We start from the raw sequence: 23,376 nt of genomic DNA, 5'->3' as shown, positions 1-23,376 counted from the left end.
TTTAGTTTAAGCTCATTCAAATGATTTAGTTGTTTGAAGATGAGAAAGGAGACGAGCTATGCTCGCTGTGCCCTTTTATGGAGCCAGGACCCGCATAGGAGGCGGGCGCACACAAAAGCTCTTCAATGATTGGTTAAGGGGATGTATTAATCCAATAGGCAATGGCTTAAAGGGCGGAGCTATACAAAATAGAACCTGTCATCCACAAATCAGTTACCAGGCTGATCCGACATAGAAACACTTGTGATGCATTAAAAACCGACCCGGATCTGGTTCCTTATGATGCTGGGTAGAGATATGAAACAAGAACCAGGACATATTTAGAACCTCTGGTTATATCCATGTGAGGACCATGTTGGGTCCAGATCGGTCCTGTGCTGTAGAGCCCTGCACTGAAGCCATAGGCCCTCGGGTCGGCCCGGCTCTAGGCCCTCGGGCCGGGCTTCGGGCCAATGACTGTGTAATTACCTCGGACACGGGCCGGGCGCCTTCGAATTCATAAAAAAAAATTGAAACACTAAATCACTCAAGAAAAGATTCCCATCTGAACATCTGAGCTGGACACTGCTCAGCGCAGCTCACTGTCAGCGTGTACATAAGGTGCACAGCGAGCTGAAGATGTGGAGAGGGGCTTGGAGCGCGTCGCAGAACCAGAGCGCATGCGGGAAGATTCCTCCCACTGAAGCGAGTGTTTTCCAAACCCTGTCGCTCAGAGAGACTTGTCACTTAGAAAATGTTCCCTGATTATGAAACTTTGGCTGAATAGTGCTTGTTCCTGTCTCCAATGTGGCGACACATCCAGGAGCCGTCTGAGGAGAAGCCCAGAATCTCTTCAGCTCAGAACGCGCCGATATGATTACGCACAAGCGTGACCCGTCAACCCGGTCTCACAGTAAGACCGGGTTGGGCCTGTTCAGGTTTACGCAGACAATCTTTACATAGAATTGGCATACAGATGTAAAATTTATGCAGTAAAATATAAAGCATTTTATTTAAATATCCATTCATTATTTTACAAGCACAGAGAGCCGCATCAGATGGATGGAAGAGCCGCGGGTTGCCGACCCCCGACTGAAACGCAGCAGTAGAGCCCTGCGCGCGCAGGACTGTTTTCTTCATCTCGCTCCCGCTGAATTTCTGACCATTACCGCCCGCACCTGCAGTGTGCATGTCTACCCCCGCCCGCAACCGCAAAACTCAGAGAAATTATTACCTCACAATAAAAGAGATGTATTGAGTTTGCGTCCTCTCTGGTCCTGGAGAAAACATGTCATTTTATAGGCTGCTATACCAGGGGTCGGCAACCCGCGGCTCTTCCATCCATCTGATGCGGCTCTCTGTGCTTGTAAAATAATGAATGGATATTTAAATAAAATGCTTTATATTTTACTGCATAAATTTTACATCTGTAAGCCAATTCTATGTAAAGATTGTCTGCGTAAACCTGAACAGGTCCAGCCGGTCTTACTGTGAGACCGGGTTGACGCGTCACGCTTGTGCGTAATCATAGGCGCTCTCTGAGCTGAAGACGATGTGAGATTCTGGGCTTCTCCTCAGACGGCTCCTGGATGCGTCGCCACATTGGAGACAGGAACAAGCGCTATTCAGCCAAAGTTTCGTAACCAGGGAACATTTTCTAAGTGACAAGTCTCTCTGAGAGACAGGGTTTGGAAAACACTCGCTTCAGTGGGAGGAACCTTCCCGCATGCGCTCTGGTTCTGCGACGCGCTCCAAGCCCCTCTCCACATCTTCAGCTCGCTGTGTACCTTATGTACACGCTTACAGTGAGCTGCGCTGAGCAGTGTCCAGCTCAGATTTTCAGAAGGAAATCTTTTCTTGAGTGATTTAGCTACATCTGCGATGTGCGAAACGAATAAAATGTCAGTTCGTCTGCATGCGTTGGGGTAATTCTTTCTATTCTTTCTCCGTCAAAATAAACGGTCAAATACAGGAACTGTCCGGTCAACACAAGCCCTGCTTTTAACTGTTCTGTTTTCTTGTGAAAATTGTTGGAAAGAGATAAAATTTAACTTGATTACCACCAGAGCCAGTGCGCCGTCATCTCCGTGACGGTAAACGAGGGAAAAACAAATTGATCGGATCCTGCACGTCTTTTAACACATCGGTCAGGATTGACGCACTTTGTTTTCATTTAGTTGGTTAAAAAAAAGTCTGGCTCGGGTTCGTGTCGGGCCAGAGAATCCTGAAAACCTTTTCGGACCGGCTCGGGCTGGGGCTCCACCCCCTCGGGCCGGGCCGGACAAGGGCTCAGATTTTAGGCCCGTGCAGGGCTCTACTGTGCTGTACTCTCACCTGGACGGGTGCAGTTGTGTGTTAGTGCATCCCCGATGAATCCTGGAGCACAGAGCTGGCACCGAGGCCCAGTGGTGTTGTTGATGCAGCGGAGGCAGGATCCGGTGTCAGGGTGACAAAGCGGGTCCAGGCCTCGGGGGTCCGCGTTCCCGCTGCAGTCACACGGAACACACACCCCTGACTCCCTGTAGAAACCAGCAATGCACTGATCACAGAGCGGACCGCTGTAGGGAGGACGGCACTGCTCACACACCAGAGAGCCACTCCCACCTGAAAACACACACACACACGCATACACGCACGCACACACACACACACACACACACAGAGAGAGAAACAGTTTTAATGCAATCATAATACATAAAAATATTGTTTAATTCAAAGAAGCTTAAACCCAGAACTACAAAAGTGTGTCTTCTGTGTGTGTGTAATGGGAACACACCCCAAATCACACAGACTATCTGACAAACCAGAATCAGAAGCTTTAACACAAAGGTTAAAGGTCACTGCAGCCGGGGCCATGGAGACCCACACAGATGCTGAAACTAATCTGTGAGTATTTAGCAGCCACACACTGTTCCAGTTGTCCCACTTAAAAAAGAGAGGTCTACAAATGTCGCCTGTGAGAGACTAAATGTACGCAGGGGGATTAAATTCCAGGCCCGGAGCGCTGGTTTCCAGCAGGTTTTAGTTTAACCCTGCTTCAGCACACCTGATTTCAGTCAGCAGTTGATTAACAGGCTTCTGCAGAGCCTGATGAGCTGCTGCACAGGTGATTCACCCACTGAATCAACTGTTTTGAGCAGTGATGCTTTGGGGCTGTTGCTGGGCCACACAGAGTTCTGACCCCATCCACAGATTCTATGTTAGATTGAGGTCTGGCGACAGGCTAGGCCACTCCAGAACCTAGAAATGCTTTTTCATGTAGCCACTCCTTTGTTGCCAGAGCGGTGTGTTTGCTGAGTCATGCTGGAAGATCCTGCAGCCAGGCTCGTCATGGAAGGAGATATTTTACCCAAAAGCTCACAATACATGGCGCCTACAGTAGTGGCCCTACTATATATCAGTCGTCCTGTCCCCTTTGCAGAAAACAGCCCCAAAGCCTGATGCTTCCACCTCCATGCTTCAGAGTGCTTCAGAGCAACTCAGCATTCTTCCCCCTCCAAACATCACAAGTGGCGTTACTACCTGAACTCTATCTTAATCTTGTGTGACATTTTTCCAGTCCTCCTCTGGATCATCCAGACAGTCTCCGACAAACTTTAGACGGGCCTGGACATGTGCTGGCTTTAGGAGGGGGACCTTCGGAGCAGGATTCTAATCCAGGATGATGGAGTGTAGAGACGTTATTGTAGGGAGAGTCGAGTCTGACCGTTTGAAGGTGTGGACATGTGTCTTCTATACACACAACAAGTTCAAACAGGTGCTGTTAATACAGCTAACGAGTGGAGGACAGGTCCGTGAGGGACACAATTCTTGCTTGTTTGTAGAAGCTAAATAATTAATTTCTGCATCAATATGCTAATAAACTCTTTTAATGGTTTTTCACATTTCGTTTCTCACAGGTGAAATGATGAAATTTACAGACCTCTCTCTTCTTTTTAAGAGGGACCACTTGCACAGTTGGTAGTGTAACCTGGTCAGCTGATCAAACACCTCCAGAACCACCAGTAGAACAAACCCAAGCACAAGATTGTTCTGGAAGCTTCTGCTCTGATAAACTTTTATTTTATCATGACTTAGTGTCAGTGGACTCTTCCGACCAAAGATGAACCCTGACTGAATCCGACACTGATGTCCCTCCACACGCAGCAGGTGGATCTGGTTTCCAGGTGTCAGCTTTCTCCTGAAACCAGAGGCTCTCAGTAACTTAACACTACACAGTCCGGCTCACCCGACAGGAACCGCAGCGCTAAAGGGTTCTGCCACGAGCTGGACCGGACCCCTGCCCTGAGGGCACGTCTGTCTGAATGAGTTGATCCATACTTTAAAGGTGTTTGATGGGGGCCATCTATGGAGAAATGACTCCCAACAGAATCCGTTGAAATAAAAGCAGAAATGAAGCGAACATCTAGCAGCTCTTGTGTTTGGTACAGGTACCTCAGACATGCTCCACATGTTTCCAGCTGCTGGCTGGGTGAACCTGCTAGGACGTGGACACATGTCCCACGGGAACACAACCAAAGGCCAAAATAATGAGTTCTAATTATTTCAGAGAGAAGTGAACGCGTGTTTGATGATATGATTTTAAACCAGTGACCATGAAAAGCATCTAAAGTCTTTCATCAGATCACGTTCAACTTCTGATCTGCTGCTGTTCCTCCGCTGGTCTGCAGGTGACCTCACACCAGGTGACCCTAAACATACAGGGCGCTTGACACCAGGCTACTCTCCTACTAAAGGTTAATCTTGTCCACCTGAGCTGGACAAGCTGAGGAAACTTTAGTTCCACTCAGCTGCTCCACAGAACCACAGAACCTGGCTCAGAGGTCTATAGAACCTCAGACTGGCTGATGAAGTTAATCTGAGAACAGCGGGAAGATAAACAGGTACTGACCGGTGCGACAGGTGCCAGTGGAGGTGGAGTTGGAGCAGGGACATGGTGCACAGGCATGGTCCAGGGTAGAACCGGGCCTACGGTAGAACCCGGGCTTACACTCCTCACAGTTGGATCCCTGGGTGTTCCCCTCACAGTCCAGGCACACTCCTACAGAACACAGCAGACCTGTAAAAACTCTAAATCTGAAAACAGGTCATTATAGAAAATGAGCTGAATCTAGTTCTACACAGAACCCACAACAAAACGGTGCAAATGGACCGGTACCCTCTGTAGCGGTCAGAGGTGTGTTAGTGTGAGTTAGACAGAAGCAGACTAAACCTGTCTGGACCACAGAGACAGACTGGACACAGGTCCTCATCAGAATCTCAGTCCTCTCGCCAAACTGGGTCTAGAGTTCTTCCCGGTAACATTTATTAAAACAGACTAATGTCCCTCTGCTTTGGGTTCAGCTCAGTCCCTGTCCTGGGTGAGGCTGTCCTGCACCTTTACTGAGGCCAGGCTCCATCCACGCCTCGTTACAACAAAGAGCAGATGGAGCCTCAAGGACCAGACACCAATAACAGTCTGCTCTGTTTTCATCCCAGAAACGGATAAGTCCAGATTTGATCGACAAGCTAATGGCTAGTTCAGATGGGCTAGGAGCAAAATGGATCGCATTCATCATATGACACCATTAAAACAACATTTCGCAGCAGTTCATCAGATAATTATTTAGAACATTTGTCGTTATTGCATCATGGAGATGTTGAAGCAGGAAGAGCCAAAGCTAGCTGCCGGTGTGACACATTTCCGGTTTATGAAGTCAGTTCACTATGAAAGTTCTTAGATTCAAATTCCAGTGTAGTGTTATGAGATAGGAGTGTTAAATTATGACCAATAAGATGTGATGATTCTATATAAATATAGAATATCAACCTGGTTGATCTTTGAATGTTTACCAGAAGAATTTAAGATTATTTGCTTATTCATATTCAATTCAAATTCAAAGATACTTTATTAATCCCAGAGGGAAATTAGAGTTTCAGTACACACAATTCTGAGATCAGACAGACAGGCAAAGACACATGACATGAACTGGTGACTGTGGTCATTCACAACCCGAGTCGCGCTACCTTAACAGAGATCAGCAGGGTTTACATGAGGACTGGGCCAGGTGGAGGAAAAAAAAGGCACTTCAGAGTTACCCTCCACAGGGAGGGCAGCTTTGCTCTGCAAGGGCTGCATGGCTGCATGGTGGCGCAGTGGTTAGCACTGTTGCCTCGCAGCACGAAGGTCGCAGGTTCAAAACTCAGCTGCGGCCTTTCTGCGTGGAGTTGCGTGTTCTCCCCATGCATGCGTGGGTTTCCTCTGGATACTCCGGTTTCCCCCACAGATCACAACATGCCCTATAGGTTATAAATTGTAAGTCGCTTTGGATAAAAGCGTCTGCCAAATAAATAAACATAAAAATAAACATAAAAACACCTCAGACAGAAATGCAACAGACTTCAGACATTACACAAGTGTCCACTAGGTGGGGAGGTAGGGTAGAGGACTCTGCACACATCAGTGCATGCAGCCACGATAAGCAGCGCTAGTCACCTCCTTCCGGACAGGGGGGGTGGGGGTGGGGGGGGGGTGGGGGGGGGGAAGTAGTTGGGTTTAGAGAGCACAGTGACTCCTGGAACGATTCAGCAGCCTTCACCGGTGTCAGTCCCACCCAGGCTGGGATAGGGAGACAGAGTTGCCATGGCGATGGCAGCATTCCACATTTCTTCTGAGGGGAAGTATTCACTTCAGCCTCACAGGCTCAAGGGCTCCAGATTCAGATAATAACTTGTTTTGGGGCCAGACAGAGATAATTTCCTCTGTCTTAAAGTTCCGTTGGTCCTCAACCCCTCTCAATCCAATAATGGCGTAGTTAATCAATCCCAATCCGTGCTGACCCGTCAACTCTTTACTTGATCGAATCCACCTTCTGTGCCAGTCTGAATCTCAGCCAAAGTTCCAAGCTTACGACTCATCTCGACAATTATATGAGTCTACGTTCACAGCACAGCGCAATCCATCCCTGAGCTCCGGGATTAAGCCAATATTCCTCGACAGCTCATTAATTTTCCGGTAAGCCAGGTAACCACTCAGGCCAAAAAGCAAAAAACCTGACACCAACACCACGAATATCCAATCTTCAGAATCCTCTACAGACAGTTGAGAGAAGCAGATCAGGTTCCACTGTTTCCAGGAGTCCATGATATACCCCAACTGGCTCTGTCCCAGAGGGGCATCCAGGAGCCCCTTCTCCTGTTCTCATCGTTGAAAAAATTTTGTCAATCGCGTTGAGAGACCAGCTGACCAGGTCCATTTTTAATAATTTCCAGTTTACAGAAAAAAATGTAGAAGCGCCGTCCACCCAAAGACAGACAAAGAGCCTTGGGATAAGATAGGGAGGAGAGGAGGAAAAAAGTGTCTGTACTCTCCAAGAGCCGGACGATTGACCATAAACACACTTGTATTAATTCAGACAGAGTCAAGTATATAATTAAAATAAAATTTATTTTCTAGACTAATTATAATACATGACAACTATGAACAATGATATGTGATGGATGTATGATGTGTGATGTTCATCAGAACCTTTGACCTGAGTTCTGGGTGTAAAAGAATCTGTTGTCTGCTATAAACCAGAGAGTTGATGATTCATAGAACGGCATCAGACGCAATCTTGTTGTGTCTACGTACCCTTAGGAGACCCTCTTTTAGATCCAAGATGTCGTCGGGTGACCCCAAGGCATTGAGGGTCGTAGATGAACCGCAAAACAGCACGAAGGTTGGTTGAGTCTAAGGATGGGCTCTTAAGGAGTCTTGCTGTGTCAGCTTTGCAGCGTGTAAACAGGTTTTGACTGTATGTCAAAGAGATGTTTCGAAAGAGGCTGGTTCCGGATTGTCAGCTGAGCAGGAAACAAAACTTACTCAACTGAACTGAATAACTCGGGAAGTAATCTGAGTTTTATTAATTCCTATGTTATGATTTTCTGGCAAATCACAACGTGCCATGTTAAGGAGGTTTTACCAAACAAACCTCAGAAACACTCCTTCAGACAGAAGATGCTCTGATTTTGTGTATAAGAAAATCTCTATGTGTCATGGATTAACTGTAGCCTTGTGTCATAGAGATATGCACGTGTGTGAGAGCTTGTCAAGTAGGCTGATTATAAAACAAATGGATCATTGCAAGGACACATTCATTTCAACCTTATTAATTTAGGCACAGATTAATCAAAACATTTCATTTAACTCCTTGTTCATACTTATATGATTATTTACATATTTAATTTCATCATTCAGTATTTATTATTATAAAAGTTTATCCTTCATTATAACGGTTGGATCCTTTATTCTTTGCAGGACAGTCTGTGTTGACAATCTCAGTGTCAACAACACCGTAGAACCCTTCTTGCAGCTTGGAGTATTAGAGGGCACACAAAGGCAGAATTATGTCTGTAGATGACCGGATACTGAAGAGGTCAAACTGTAGATGAAAAGTGACCTTTCCTGGATGCTACACCAGTAATCCTGTTTGGTGTTGGTCCTGCTGTGCCTAGCTGTTAGCTTATTAATAGTCAGATTTATGTCTACTTTCTCTAAACTTTTCCAGTTAAAGCTTCTGTGGCTCATTCACACAGAACAGCTCACCAAACCTTCTGATTACAGGTGATCAGAAGAAACCGGGTCCTGACCGACCCAGTTACATTCTGAACAACTCACCGGACTGAGGGTGGCAGGAGCTGGTGTGGTTGTTGCACCGGCAAGGCCGACAGCCGGTGTTGCTGAAGTGGAAGAAGCCCGGGTGGCACTCGTCACACTTGGGCCCGTAAACGCCTGGCTTACACACACAGCTTCCTGAGCTGGAGGAGGAAAACACATCAGTGGTCAGAATCAGAACACCAGAATTCAAACGCACACTGGAATAGAATAAATAAATGCTTGAAGTGTAATAAACCATTTTCTAGGCTGTACTTAAAAAATGACTCATTTTTGTATTACCCCTGTGGATTTATTCCACTGTGTCTCCTGGGGGGCTGGGGCCCGCTCCACAACCACATGTTAGGGTCACCCAGAAGTTAAATAACAGCAAGAAATTGCTGAGAGGAAGTGGAAATTTTGATTTCAAGAAAAAAAAACAGGATTTGGAGTCTTACTTCCTGATTTTTGGACATCTGTCCTCTGACTGGCTAACAGCAACATGAATCTACCACTGACTCCGTTTCCTCTGTAACGTTGAGGTTTCACCTCCACATATAACATAAGCCTGGAGGAGTTCTGCTGTGTGGTGGAGCTGCTAATGCTAACAGTTAGCTTCTACTAGTTGAGACCAAGCCCCCACAATGCAGCTCTAAAATTGAGTCAAACCCAGAAATGAAATAAATTGCAGTTCCACCCTAATCCACTAGGGGCTGGTGTCAGAAGCGAGCAAATCCTCATTGACTCCCATGTTAAAAATACCAATTTCACAGCAGAAATAAACATGTTTACAGCCTGGTACCAAAACACGTTTTTTGTTTAAATGATCTAGTTTACACTCATGACAACTCTGAGGGGGGTGAATTTTTGTCTCACTCTTCTGTTTAAGTGTATTAAGCCTAAAATTCTGTATAATTAATGAGCCTCAAACCCACGTGACCGCAGAGCTAGCTCCGTGGAAAGGCCTCAGTAGAGCCTCGGTCTGGCCTGGAAACTGCTCCGGGATTTTGAGTCTCTGTGTTTGTGTATTCTGTTTTGGATATTATTTGTGCAATTGTTGGACAAAATGACTTGCTGTCGCATTAATTGCACTAATAGAGCGTCCAGGGAGTCTCCACTTCATTGTTTTCGGTAAGTAAAATTATATTTATGTATTTTAGGTCACTGCCGAGCTGAGCTTAGATGTTAACATGTACTGTTTAACCATGAAATTTAAATGTAATAGGGTAAAACCCAGTGCATTTAACATAATGCTGCACTTTAGAAAATGGGTTGAAATATAACATGTTGGTGGAGCTGGGTTCTGGGTGGAGCTTGTGGAGCTCTCGGGAGACCGATGTTTTCCACCCGTTTCTCCCCTCTCCGCAGCTCGGCGCATCTCTGTCTGATCGCGGCTCCTGACTGCTGCGCGGGCTGCCAGCTTGTGGAGCTCTCGGTGACCTCTGTGTTCCACCCGGTTTTACCCAGCGGTCAGCCCGGCGTATCTCTGACTCAGAAGCTCTGGTGTTGTGCACAGTTAACTCCGGTTGTAGCTAGGTTGCTACCTCCGTTAGCTTGGCTCCCACCTCCGTGTTAGCTTTGGGTTAGCTTCAGGTTAGCTTGTAGCTAGTTCAACTGGGTGTCGTCAGTTGATCCCAGCCTTACAGCCCCACCCTCAGCTCCACCTCTCTTCCCTTTTGTGGAATTGTCTGGGCTTGACGGAACCTGTGACACGGTCAAAATGGCGGTGGTAGCCACCTCCCATTTTTCTTCAAAAACGTGATATTGGAGCCTATGGAAAGGAGATGTCCAGTATATTTATATGAGACGATAAATCAACAGCAGCCTTCCTCGTTGTGAGCCAAGATGGCTCACAACGTCCATGAATGTTAAGTGGCAGTGTGACCGTCTGTTTTCTATCAGAAGCTAATGCAGGAGATACGTGTAGACTATTTCATGTTCACTCAGAGTGACTGGTCATGCATTTTCAAAAATAATATTGGAGAAAAAACACTAGACTTTTAAAAAAAAGTTTCCATGTTTGAGACTCTTATTGTGAAAAAATAAAGGAAGTCCTTTGATATCCACTGTGGATGCTGCAGTTGAAGTAGCCTAACGACCACATCTTTATTCAGTAAAACACCTTTTTTCTTATGGTTTAGTCATTAAAGATACCCTCAGAGCCCTCGACTACCATAACAATAGAAACAGTTGGTTCAGGAAACAACAGGGTTCTCTTCCTCTTCTGGAAATAGCCCACTTTTAGTCATTTTTCTGAAATTTAGACTTTAAACTGAAAATAATAATTCAACTTTTGAACTTTCATTTCAAATTTATTCTGAACATATAATTTTGACTTTTTTCCTCAATATTCCATCTGAAATGCTTCTGGGTGGCTCTCATAGGCTGTCATACCTTTATTACTCTTTATTAGTTCATGAAAGGAATAAATATGAGATGCATTTTTTTCATGATCAGATCCTTCTTTCTATTGGGCATCAAACTGGACTTAACTGCACCAACACTAGGGGGATACAATAATCAGACTTGGCGTCATAAATCATTCATTATGGAAGCAGAAATCTTACCCCACCCCCATTTGAGGTCATTTCCTCAGAAAGAAAGTCTGTAGAAACCCAGACAAAGGCCTTTGGACCATAATCACAGGACAAAGACCTCAGAACAACTGAAGTAAATCCAGATTGACTGGAGCCGAGCGTGGGTCTTCACACAAACACGCTTTTGTTACAGAACCTCGTGCTAATGAAGAGGCTTGAGGCTAGGCCTGATTCAGCGTGGGTAGATGAGGACAAGGCCCTCATTCCCCTTGCAACACACACACACACACACACACACACACACACACACACACACACTCACACACACACACACACACACACACACACACACACACACACAGTATCCACATGCTGACCATGGTCGGGAGTCAGAACTGTCACAGGGAGGATGGAACCAGGAAAAACGACGACATTTGGTTTCATTAGTAGATAAAAGAATAAAACCGGTTTCTGGGACCGGGGATCAGCTCCACCTGGTTTTGTTGCCCCTGACCTCGACTCCTAAATCTGCAGGCAGTGGGCCTACGTGAATGTAGCATCTTATGTGCTGCAGCTGTGACAAGCGGAGCTGGGCCTAGCTTCTGAGACCAACGCTTGATCACCAGGTGCCAAAAAGCCACGCCACCTCCGGCCAGGCTCAAGGAGGGCAACCAGCAGTCCCCATTCTAGATGTGGTGGATCTAGATGGATCACCACTTTCATACATTGCAACAATAAGATTAAAACTTTCTTGTATCAGTCAGGGTTTGATTGATTTGAATTAATTTCTGGGATCATCTCAAGATTTCTACATGGAGTTTTGGGTCTAGCTGAGTGCAGCTGGTATCTAGAGGACCCGCTGCTCTAATCCACCAGTTTGACTGCTTATCCAGGTCAGTTTACACCCTGGTCTCCGTAGGAAGGTCCGATGCACGTACGTACTGGCAGAGTCCAGAAGGTCACATGAGGACACGGTCATGGGGACCTTTACAGACCTACATAAGGAACTAGTCTGATAAGACAGCATAGCAACAGAAGGAGTTTTTATATGTAGCACCTTCCAAGATAAAAATCACAAGTTGCTTCAAAAACACAACAACATTTTTAAAAAATAATTTATAAAGATAATAAACAGATAAAAAGGGTTAAAAACAGGGGGCCCAAAAATGACAGAAAACAGAAAAAGACCAGCATTAAAAGGAAAAGGAGGATGAGCAGCTCCCAAAAACCTCAGCAAACAGAAACATCCCCTGAAATGTCCATTTCTGCACAGGTCATTACGGCTGTGAGAGGCAAGTTCTCCTCATCCATTCCTACCATAAAACCACACAACAAATGGGTTTTAGGGATTGTGTAAAAAAACTCAACTGACTGAACAACTATGGGATGGCCTGACTGTCTGGCGCTCCGTCACACACTGACCTCCAACAGCACGAAGTTGGTCGGTAACGTTCCATCCTGTTGCATAAGCAGCTCTCACTCAGGAGGATTTCTGTGAGGCTGCAGGAGACTCCCAAAGGCAAACAAAGCCTGTGGGCTGGAAAAAGCCCCGTCCCTGAAGGCCTGGTAATCCCTCTGATAATTCCTGCCCTCTGATCCTGGTGAGGGTGGGGGAGGGGAACGGCTTTGTTATTGTCCTGAATGATTTTAATAGTCTGGTTGCTTTACACGAGACCTCCATCCTAAATAGGTCAGTGATACAGAAGGGAACCTCCAACCTCTGATGATGGTTAATAACTTTTGACGCCATCTATTAGCTGCTATGATGTTAGCCAGCAACCACTCTGCTGTTGGCTAGTAGCTGCTCAGTGTGTGTCCATCACCATCTATGGTTTAATCTCATTGAGGTGAACAGCTGATAGAAACCAAGGGCTGAGGTAAGCCCATTCAGGTCGCTGATTTGCAGCATTGCTCCGTTGTGTTTGTGTCTTTACAGCAATCCTCATACTAAGCATGCATGTAGCGACAGTGGAGAGGAAAACTCCCTCTTAACGAAGAAGCCTGCAGAAAGGCATCACGGCCAGACTGTGACATATTTAGACCCTGATATCTGTTTCATGGAATGCTTTGAAAAAATTATGAGTATCTCAGTAATCCAAATTAAACGATGAAACTAATCTGAGATAGATTCATTTCATGCAAATCCAGTTATTTCAGCCTTTATGTTACAATTGTGATCAGCAAATGAAAACTATCCATCAACTGTCGACTGCTTATCTGGGGTCGGGTCACAGGCGCAGGAGCCTAAGCTTAATGGCTTAATGAACTGTCCTGAATTGGAATGTTTATTATGTGAAGTGCCTTGAGACGACTCTTGTCGTGATTTGGCGCTAGATGAATAAACTTGAATTGAATTGAATTGAATTCATGCACAGAGGCCTAGACTTCCCTCTCCCCAGCCACTTGAGCCAGCTCCTACGGGGGAATCCTACGGCGTTCCCTGGCCAGCTGAGAGACACAGTCCCTCCAGCGTGTCCTGGGTCTTCCTTTAGGTATTTTCCCGGTTGGACGTGCCCAGAAACATCACATTGAAACTGCTTACGAAATCCCCACATTGAAAAGTTCAATAATCTAAAACAGGGGTGTCAAACTCAAACTCACACGGGGCCGAAATGAAACTCTGGGACGGAGTCGAGGGCCGAACTTAATATTTTTTGAAAAAGTGATGGCAAAATTGCACATTTTCTTTATCAACATATATGCAATTTTGAACCTTTAAATTTGGAAACAAACATATTTCTGCATTAACACTGAATGTGGAATAACCAAATTACACACGAGCAAGTCAGTTTTAAATAAAAGGCATCAGTGGTATTCATTACTTGTGGTATAATCAGCATTTTAAAAATCTATTCAGGATTTGTTTTCTTGTTTATTCATTTTTCTTATTTTTATTCTCCTTTTTTTCTCCTGTAATACGTGTCATCGCTGCGGTGACATCTAGCTTTCCCCACTGAGGAACAAAAAAGGGATTTTCTATTCTATTCATCTATCTGCAGCCTTTCCACTTCCTGTTTACTGTAGGTTAAATCTTTTCTCACGGGCCAACACCAAAATAAAAATATAATTTTATCTTAAATGAAAATGCAACATCTCACCTGTTAACTTTCATGTTTTGGAGCAGAAAAAGAGCATAAAACCAACATATTTAAAGCTCAGTTTGCTCCACTGGTTTACTGTGATGCTCACCTGTTCCAGCCAGATACCTGCATCATGGGGTTGATCTGAGCTGAGGAGGAGACTCCTGTTGTTTTGTTCATCTTCATCATAATAATGACAACATTAGATGACAACAGGTGCTTACATAGGTTTGTGCTGATGAACATGTCTGAGCAGCACAGAGTCGTGCTGATTTGAGCGTGTCGCTGTTCGCTGGAGTTATATCAGCTCAATCTGGAAGTTAGTTGGAAAACGTTCTCTTTCAGTCGTGAACACATTACTGAGCGGCTAGAATCTCCGTTTCTGGGCTTCAATGTCAGAAAATAGCTGAGTGAACTCGGCGCTGAGTGAGAGAAGTGTTTAGTTTGTCTGAGACAGTGGAGCTGCAGACACCGGCAGCAGACGCTGGAAAAAACACAAAGGAGGGGGCGCGTCGGCTCTGCGCCAACGCCGCAAAGCATCATGGGAGTTGAAGTCTTTGCGGTAAAATCGGCCAGCGGGCCAGTTTTAATATATTTTTTATATTTATCTTGCGGGCCACATAAAAATGCTCTGCGGGCCAAATGCGGCCCGCGGGCCTTGTGTCTGACACATGTGATCTAGATTCAAAGTATCATACTCTAGTCAGCTAATTAATCCAGAACACCTGTAAAGGGTTCATGAGCCTTTAGATGGTCTCTCAGTCAGAGTTTGATTACTGACATACATTAACTTTTGCACCAGATTCTAATTTTCCCAGTTTCACTTGTATTCTTATTTCCTCATTTGTGATGTCTCTCAAACTAGTTTGTCTTGAATGGCTTTTTTTGCACAAATAATTCCTAAAATCAAAGAGACAGAAAACATATGGACGTTATTTTTTTTCCAAGTTTGGAGCATTTTTACAGGCAGTGGAGACACATGAAAGCACAAAAGAATGCAAAAGGCTAGTTTTGCATAACATGTCCCCTTTATAAATGACTCCTGGGCACGTCCAACCAGGAGGAGACCTAAAGGAAGACTCAGGACATGACTGAATGGGACTGTGTCTCTCAGCGGGCTAGGGAATGCTTTGGGATTCCCCCGGAGAAGCCGGCCCAAGTTAGCCCAGTGAACTAGACCAAATCAAATTCTTGCTTTGCAAAGTTTGGCCTAGAAACACTCCACTGGAACCTCTGCAGCTCCTAGCAGCATTCTGGCTGGCCATCACAGCTCTCTAGAGGGGTTTTAAACACATAGAGAGCTGTGATTGGTCCATAATGGTGGGCCAATCACAGTGCTCTATCTGCTGTGTGAACCAATCACTGCACTTAATCCGCATTGTGGGCCAATCAGGGCCCTGTATTCGTCTGGTGGGCGGGATGATGCAGCAGGGTGAAACAAGATGGCGACAGCTCGTTTGAAACGGCTTTTACATCAACTTTGGACTATTTGGACTTGGGCTTCATTAGAATCAGGTGCAGATAGATGTGTTTAAGTCCTTTTTTTAGAAAAAGGATGTATTTTCTCCTTCAACAGCGGACCGCCTCGTTTACCGACATCTGTTGCGGTGAGTATGTCACGTTGTTCTTTGTAGAGTAGCATGCGGAGATCGTTTGAAAGACAACGGTAGAACCCGCCCACCACCGAGGGCCGTCAATGGAGCGTTGCCAGACTAGGCCCAAGTGGCTAGGAAGAGGGAAGTTTGGGCCTCTCTGCTTAAGCTACTGCCACTGCTACCCGACCCCGGATAAGTGGCCGCAAATGGATGAATGGATGTCAAGGTGATTCCTAATTGTCAGTTGTACAACAAATGAATCATCAAATGTTCCCTTTGACCGGTTTTGGAAGGTCAGTTTTGTTTGGATGGACCACAAAGACTTGAGGAAGATGATATTTTACAGTAAAACATTAAACCTGAACAAACGGCCATGACCTTTAGGCGTTTAAATTTCAGTGACCACTGGACTTGATACCAAACTCTCACAACTAAAAGGCCTCAACAGTCCTAACCCATGTTGACTACACAACCAGAGAGTTGTATGTTTTGTCAACGTGTTTTTGTGTTGGTTTGTTTTTTCTCACAACACAGTTTAAAGCTGAAATCCTAATAACACAGTAACAGTGGAGCACCTTTTCAAATTCAGACTCTCCTGGTTTCCCATCACTGGGTTAAGTAGACGAATCAAGTTACCTGGTTATTAGATAACAGACTGAACTGACCAGCAAAGGCTTTACTTCCTGAAAAAGCTGGTTTTATTTGATGTTAACAACTTAACAGTAAAATGCTGAAGCAGTTGTACACACCTTATGTAGAGTGTTTTAACTACATGCTGCTTTGTTCCAAAAGAACACTCAGGAAAATAGTGCCTGTGAGCTGTTGAGCACCAGTTAAGTGTGCTTTAAAGGGGACCTATTATATCTCTTTTTAATCAAGTTATAGATTCTCTATGGTCAGTAAAACATGTTAATGAAGTTCTTTCATCAGTTTTATTTTTGACATTTTCTTTACCCTCCAGATCGGGCCGTTTCAGGGCTCAGTCACTTTAAGGGCCAATTCACTCGTTTTTCCTACCAATTTGAAGTGGTTTCTAGTGTAAATGGATGCCTTGTGAGTCGCTCTCTGTGGGAAAAGGTTCTTGTGATTATGTTTCAGGAGGCAGAAGTTAGCCAGAGCAGAGGTGCATGAAGCAAAAGCATCTGGAGTCTTACTTCCTGATTTTCAGACATCTCTCCTCTGATTGGATAACACTAATGTCACTCTACCACTTGCTCCGTTTGCTCTGCACTGTTGATGTTTTATCTTCACAAATAACACAAGCCTGAAGGAGTTCTGCTGTGTGGTGAAGTTGCTAGTGCCAATGGTTAGCTTCTACCAGTTGAGACCTTCTCTGCGGTTTCCTGGATGCAAAGATAACAACAGCCTTCCCCGTCGTGAGCCAAGATGAGTAAGTCCATGAATTCTACACTGAACAAAAAATAAACGCAACACTTTGGTTTTTGCTCCCCTTTTCCATGAGCTGAACTTAAATATTTGAAAATTTGTCTACATGCACAAAACATACATGACTGTCAAATATTGTTCTGAAATCTGTCTACATGTGTGACTATCTTGGTACAGGGAAAGTGCTCACTAACACATGTAGACAGCTTTAGAAACAATGTTTGAGAGTCATGGGTGTTTTGTGCATGTAGAAAATGTTTCAGATGTTTGAGTTCAGCTCATGAAAAATGGGAGCAAAACAAAAGTGTTGCATTTATATTTTTGTTCTGTATAATTTTCAGTGTGACATAGATCTGTGTGGATATTCTAATCCAAGCATTTCCTCATCTATTTTCTATCAGCAGCTAAGGCAGGAAGTAGGGGTAGTATAATATTTTTACCTTCAGCCTGCATGCGAAACAAGCGACCAATCATATTTCAAAAATAATAAGTCAAAAATGGTTTCTTAGTGAACTTGGTCTTCAATAAAAACAAGCCGTGGCCTGGCCATGCCCACCCATTACTTGAATGGCTGGTGAGGTGAGGAGATTAGATTTCCCAAAGAGACTTAGAGTAGAGCCCAGTAAACAGGAGAGTGGGGTCTCAGTGCCAATTTCCCTTATTGTGAAGTCACAATAAGGGACTTTTTCTGACCACATCAGGGCCACCATGATAAAAGAAAATGTGAAGTGTTCAAACTGGAATCATAATTAGGAGGATATGCTGGGAAGTTCATATAAAACTGCTGCTAGCTAGAGCTAAATAAACAGAAAGACAATAAGGTACAATAAAAAAAGTCTAAGATGAACAGAAATAAATCAAACTTCAGAAATATTCAATACCATTTTACATCAACTGCTTCTTTGTTTTGTTATAATAGTATAACCCACAAGTCAGTTTTTACATTTAAAATGTATTTAATTGATTTAAATTTATGTTACTGTTGAGTGATTTTAAATGTCTCATGAATTGGGCATGCTGTGACTTAGTCACCATAAAAATGATGCACTAACTTTCTACAGCAGGGGTGTCAAAGATGCGGCCCGCGGGCCGGATCCAGCCCGCAAACGGGTTAACTCCGGCCCGCGAGATGGTTGTGAAAACTTTATTTTCATACTTTACAATGTAGAGTGAAAATAAACTTATCTTTGTGAGCAAGTTTCCTCTGTAATGAGATAAATAAAACAAAGCTGCGCTCAAGGCTCACACAAGAACTTGAATCACATCCTGAAGTTGGCCGCCACTCAGGATGTGACTTCTGATGTTGATGTGCTGGTGAAAGCTAAAAGATGTAAAGTAAAATGAGTCAAATATACTTTAAGTGCTGCATGGAACTGATCTAGCCTTGTGATCTGTAAGCTCTTTGAATCACTAAGGAATGTTTTATTTATTTATTGATTTTTTATTTTTTTCAAATTTTCAAGTACACTTCAGGTGTTGTACTTGTACTATTTTGGATACACTGTCTTCAGGCTCCAGCCTTGTTTTATATTGATTGTATTAAAACAAAGAAAACAATCTGAAGTTTGTTTTTTTAATTTACCGGTCCGGCCCACTTGGGACTAGATTTCCCTCAATGTGGCCCCTGAGCTAAAATGAGTTTGACACCCCTGGTCTACAGGTTTGTGAGGTCTTCTTAAATTTAACATGGAATTTTTTGTCTTGTGTCAGCTGACTTCAGATCATCAATGTGGACTAGTTCCTGAAATGGTTTGAACTCAAAACTCATCTTTATCTCCATCGCAGTAAAATGATAAATCGCCTGGACTTGTATAGTTCTTTATCAAGTCAGAGCACCCCATAATAAGGTACAATTTAGCTACAGCTACTCTGGGGCACCCTGACGGAAGCAAGGCTGCCACACAACTGATGTCACCAGCCTCTCCGACCACCACCAACAGGACAGGAGGGCGAAGTGTCTTGTCCAAGGACACAATGGAGATGGGTTTTGAACCGGCAAACCACAAATTTCCAGATATCCTCCCATTATAATATTATAAAACAGCAAGAGACAGTTCAGCAGGTAGCCTGAAAGTCACCTAAGAGTTTAAAGTTGTAGTAGTTATATGAGTTATAAAAGAAAAATACTTGCTGTCTAAAGCTAACAGACATCAGTCAATACTGGATTACAGATCTGGGTCTGTCAGAGAAAACAATCGACTGACCTACATAGACTAGCCTTACTACTACCAAAATATCAGCGTGACGCATAGCTCTAGAAGAAGAAAATATCATTTCTATAGCGCCTCTCAAGATAAAAATCACGAGATGCTTCACAAAAACAAAAAATGTAAAAATATAAAAAAGATTTTAGAAAATGTTTAAAAATATATTAAAATGAGCAAAAATAGGTAATTGTGATTTAAAAAATGTAAATAAAGAGAGAGAGTGAATAGGAAAGAGGGAAATCAGTGGATCCTGAGGAAGGTGGAATAGGTGGGGAGAGCAGAATAAAGAGAGAGTGGTGAAGAAGGTCATACAAAAGCCAGCTTGAACAAGTGAGTCTTCAGCTGCTTTTTGAAGGAGACCACTGAGTCCACCGATCTCAGGCTCAGGGAGAGAGAGGTCCAGAGTCTGGGGGCCACAGCAGCAGATGATCTGTCTGACATCTACAGCTGTAGAGAGACATCTACACCTCTACAGAAGAAACAAGAGAAGGAGAAAGTAATCATAGCCTGGAAGAAATGCTCCACAGGGGAACAGATATGGCTGAGAACGCTGAACGAGTGTGTGTTTTTGTCGCAACCATCTTCTGCAACCATCAGATTCTAGGGAGGAGCCTCATAAATGGTATCAGACCTCAGAATCATTCATGTTTTCTTCAAAATGTAACTTGCTTGAACGGCTTTCACATACTGCACCTTTAAATCCATATAACCTTGGTAACAGAGGTTAACTCTATTTAATTAGGGTAACAGAGATGTCGCTCAACATAGCCATGATAACTGATACGTGATGAGTTTCCCGCTTATCCTCCCTACTGGCTGAAAGCAGAATTACCCATGTTGAAACCATCGGTTGAAACCAATGAGTGTGGGCCGCGCCGATGTTCACCAAGGTTTTATGGCTCTTTGCTCTTTCTTAGCTTGACAAAGCAAACCTGGAAAGCAGGTAGAGATCTTTCACTGGTGCCGACCCAAATCACTAAAGTTGTTTAGTGCAGTTTCTGGCCAAAAGAGGGCAGCAGAGTGCTGTACCATGTGAAGCTCTTCAAGTAGTTATCTCAAGAACCACTGAAACCACTAGAAGATTAAACTAACACTAGCTGATAGAACACCAGCAACATACATTTCGAAATAACTTTTCCTCTACAGACATCTCCATTCTCGCGCTGCTCTGGGTGGCTGCATGTTGGAGTAGCTTTGTTAACTACATGTAAGTATAGCCTTTTTTGGACATTTTTTCTTCTAGCATCTTAAGAAAAACTGTATTTTTTTGGACCTTTTACTTTTCTGTTTCTGGTGCTGTGAAGTTTAGAGGATTTTTACTGCTATTTTTTCACTTTTTGAGCATTTGTTATGATGTGTAACCATGGCAACAAGTTGGTTTACAATCGGGAGCAGCTGATTAACATTGGAAAGGCTGAAATAATACCTCAACTGAAGCCACAAATCCCAAATGAGCTAAAACGCAAGAAGCGTGGATGCAGAGCGGGAGCAAAACGGAGAAAAAGGAAATTCAAACCATCTCTTCCATCCATCATAATGGGCAATATGAGATCACTGGCCAACAAGATGGATGAACTCCAAGCCCTTTCAAGGACTCAGCCAGAGTATCAGCAGTGCAGTGTTATGTGTTTCACTGAGACGTGGCTGCAGGACCACATCCCCAATTCCAGCGTCTCTCTGCCAGGATCCCTGACTGTACGAGCAGACAGAGATCTGAAGAGGAGCGGGAAAAGAAAAGGAGGTGGAGCGGCAGTGCTTGTCAACAACAGATGGTGCCATCCATGTCATGTTTCAGTGAAATGTCGTCATTGCAGCCCAGATGTTGAACTCTTGGCAGTAAGTTGTCGCAAATATTATTTGCCAAGAGAGATCACCAGTGTTGTCTTGGCAATCGTTTATATTCCACCTTCAGCCATTGCTGAAAATGCATGTGATTCAATTCAATTCAATTCAATTCAAAAATACTCTATTAATCCCAGAGGGAAATGATTGATGCCATCAGCTCCGTTGTCGCTAAGCTACTAACCCAGCACCCCAATGCATTTGTGGCTATATCTGGTGATTTTAATCATGCCTCGCTCTCTGCTACACTTCCAACATTTCAACAGTTTGTCAGCTGCTCCACCAGAGAAAACAAGACATTGGATTTGTGTTATGCAAATGTAAATAATGCATACATGTCCAAAACAAGACATCCTCTGGGACAATCAGATCACAATCTTGTTTTTCTCTGCTCTGAATACAAACCACTTGTTCAGAGGCAACCTGTGACAAGAAGAACTGTGAGAAAATGGTCACAGGATGCTGAAGAAGACCTGCAGGGTTGTTTTGAGAGCACAGATTGGATGACTCTCTGCCAAGGATTTGAAGAGGACATCAATGCCATGACTGGATGTGTCACTGACTATATAAACTTCAGTGTGGACAACGTCATACCCACCAGAACAGTGAGATGCTTCGCTAATAACAAACCCTGGATCACCAGTGAACTGAAGAATCTGCTAAATGAGAAAAAAGAGCCTTCAAGAAGGGAGACAGGGAATTATTGAGGAGTATACAGAAGCAACTGAAGATCAAGATCAGCGACAGCAAGGAGGCATACAGGAAGAAGCTGGAGAACAGACTACAGAGGAACAATATCAGAAATGTCTGGTCAGGGATGAAGAAGAACACAGGGTACAAGCAGAGGAAGGATTGCACAGATGGCAGCCTGGACACAGCCAATGACTGAACAAGTTCTTCAATAGGTTCAGTTCAGGAACAAACCCAGCATCATCCTTGCCTGTCCCCAGCCAATCAGACATTCCATCCTCCTCTAATCCAACATTTTCTTGTCACACGCCAGCTCTTTTGTCCTCTAACGCAGTCATGGACTCTTCTGGTTCTATAAATCTGTCTTCAACCAAGTCAGGAGATGCTGCTGCCCCAGTTACCTCCCCCTCCCACCTATCTGTCTCTAGAAATCAGGTGAAGCGGCAGCTGGAGAGACTGAACAGGAACAAGGCTGCAGGTCCAGATGGTTTCAGCCCCTGAGTACTGAAGGCCTGTGCAGAGCAGCTCTGTGGGATTCTGCAGCACCTCTTCAACCTCAGCCTGGCCCAGGAGAAGGTTCCAGTCCTGTGGAAGACATCCTGCCTTGTTCCAGTTCCAAAGAAAACTTGCCTATCAGTCAATGACGACTACAGACCGGTTGCCCTGACATCCCACATCATGAAGGTCATGGAGAGACTCCTGTTGGTCCACCTGAATAAGCAAACTAGAACATATCAGGAACTGCTGCAGTTTGCTTATCGCCATGGAGTTTGAGTTGAAGATGCCATCATCCAGCTGCTTCAACCAATCCACTGTCATCTGGACAAAGCAGGCAGCACTGTCAGGGTCATGTTCTTTGATTTCTCCAGTGCATTTAACACAATCTAGCCTGATACCATACCATACCATATTTATTTATAAAGCACCATTTCAAAATAGCATGGCAGCTAACCAAAGTGCTGTACATAAAAAAGCCAAATGCTTGACCAAGAAACACAATAAGAACAGGCAAAATACATAAGAACAAAGCATAAATAGCCGGAGATAAAAATTCCTACTAAAAACAATAAAATAGGAGAACAGCACTATAAAAATAAAATAATGCGACGAATGATAAAACATTTGAAATGGCATAAAAAAAGGAAATAAAATACCAGTTGGTGCGAGGTGGCAAAAGTGAGCAACTGAATCATAAAAACGGAATTAAAAACTCAAATCCGGTGCTAGATTGTCATGAAAAGTGTCACGGAGGGAAGGCAATGCTAAAGAAGTGCATTTTCAGGTACGACTTGAAACTGCTAACAGAGGGAGCCAGACACACACGGAGGGGCAGAGAGTTCCAGAGTTTTGGGGCTGCATAAGAGAAGGCACGCTCCCCCCGTGATTTGTACCGAACCTTCGGAACAACAAGCAGCAGATGATCTGCTGACCGAAGGGCACGGGTGG

At 44.2% G+C, this 23,376-nt stretch overlaps 1 protein-coding gene across 2 annotated transcripts in view; it reads right to left on the bottom strand.

The window, feature by feature from the left end:
• Nucleotides 1-23,376, bottom strand: part of LOC107393461 (multiple epidermal growth factor-like domains protein 9) — a 37,261-nt gene that overhangs the window by 6,583 nt on the left and 7,302 nt on the right. For both annotated transcript variants that reach the window (XM_015971825.3, XM_054731185.2), the window contains exons 3-5: nt 8,618-8,757; nt 4,871-5,020; nt 2,314-2,583 (exon numbers count right to left, since the gene is read on the bottom strand). In XM_015971825.3, coding sequence (XP_015827311.3) covers nt 2,314-2,583; nt 4,871-5,020; nt 8,618-8,757 — 560 coding nt within the window. The remainder of the gene's footprint in view (nt 1-2,313; nt 2,584-4,870; nt 5,021-8,617; nt 8,758-23,376) is intronic.

This window comes from Nothobranchius furzeri, chromosome 17, assembly GCF_043380555.1.
Source record: "Nothobranchius furzeri strain GRZ-AD chromosome 17, NfurGRZ-RIMD1, whole genome shotgun sequence".
Taxonomy (NCBI): domain Eukaryota; kingdom Metazoa; phylum Chordata; class Actinopteri; order Cyprinodontiformes; family Nothobranchiidae; genus Nothobranchius; species Nothobranchius furzeri.
This window is presented reverse-complemented; position numbering and strand designations above follow the sequence as displayed.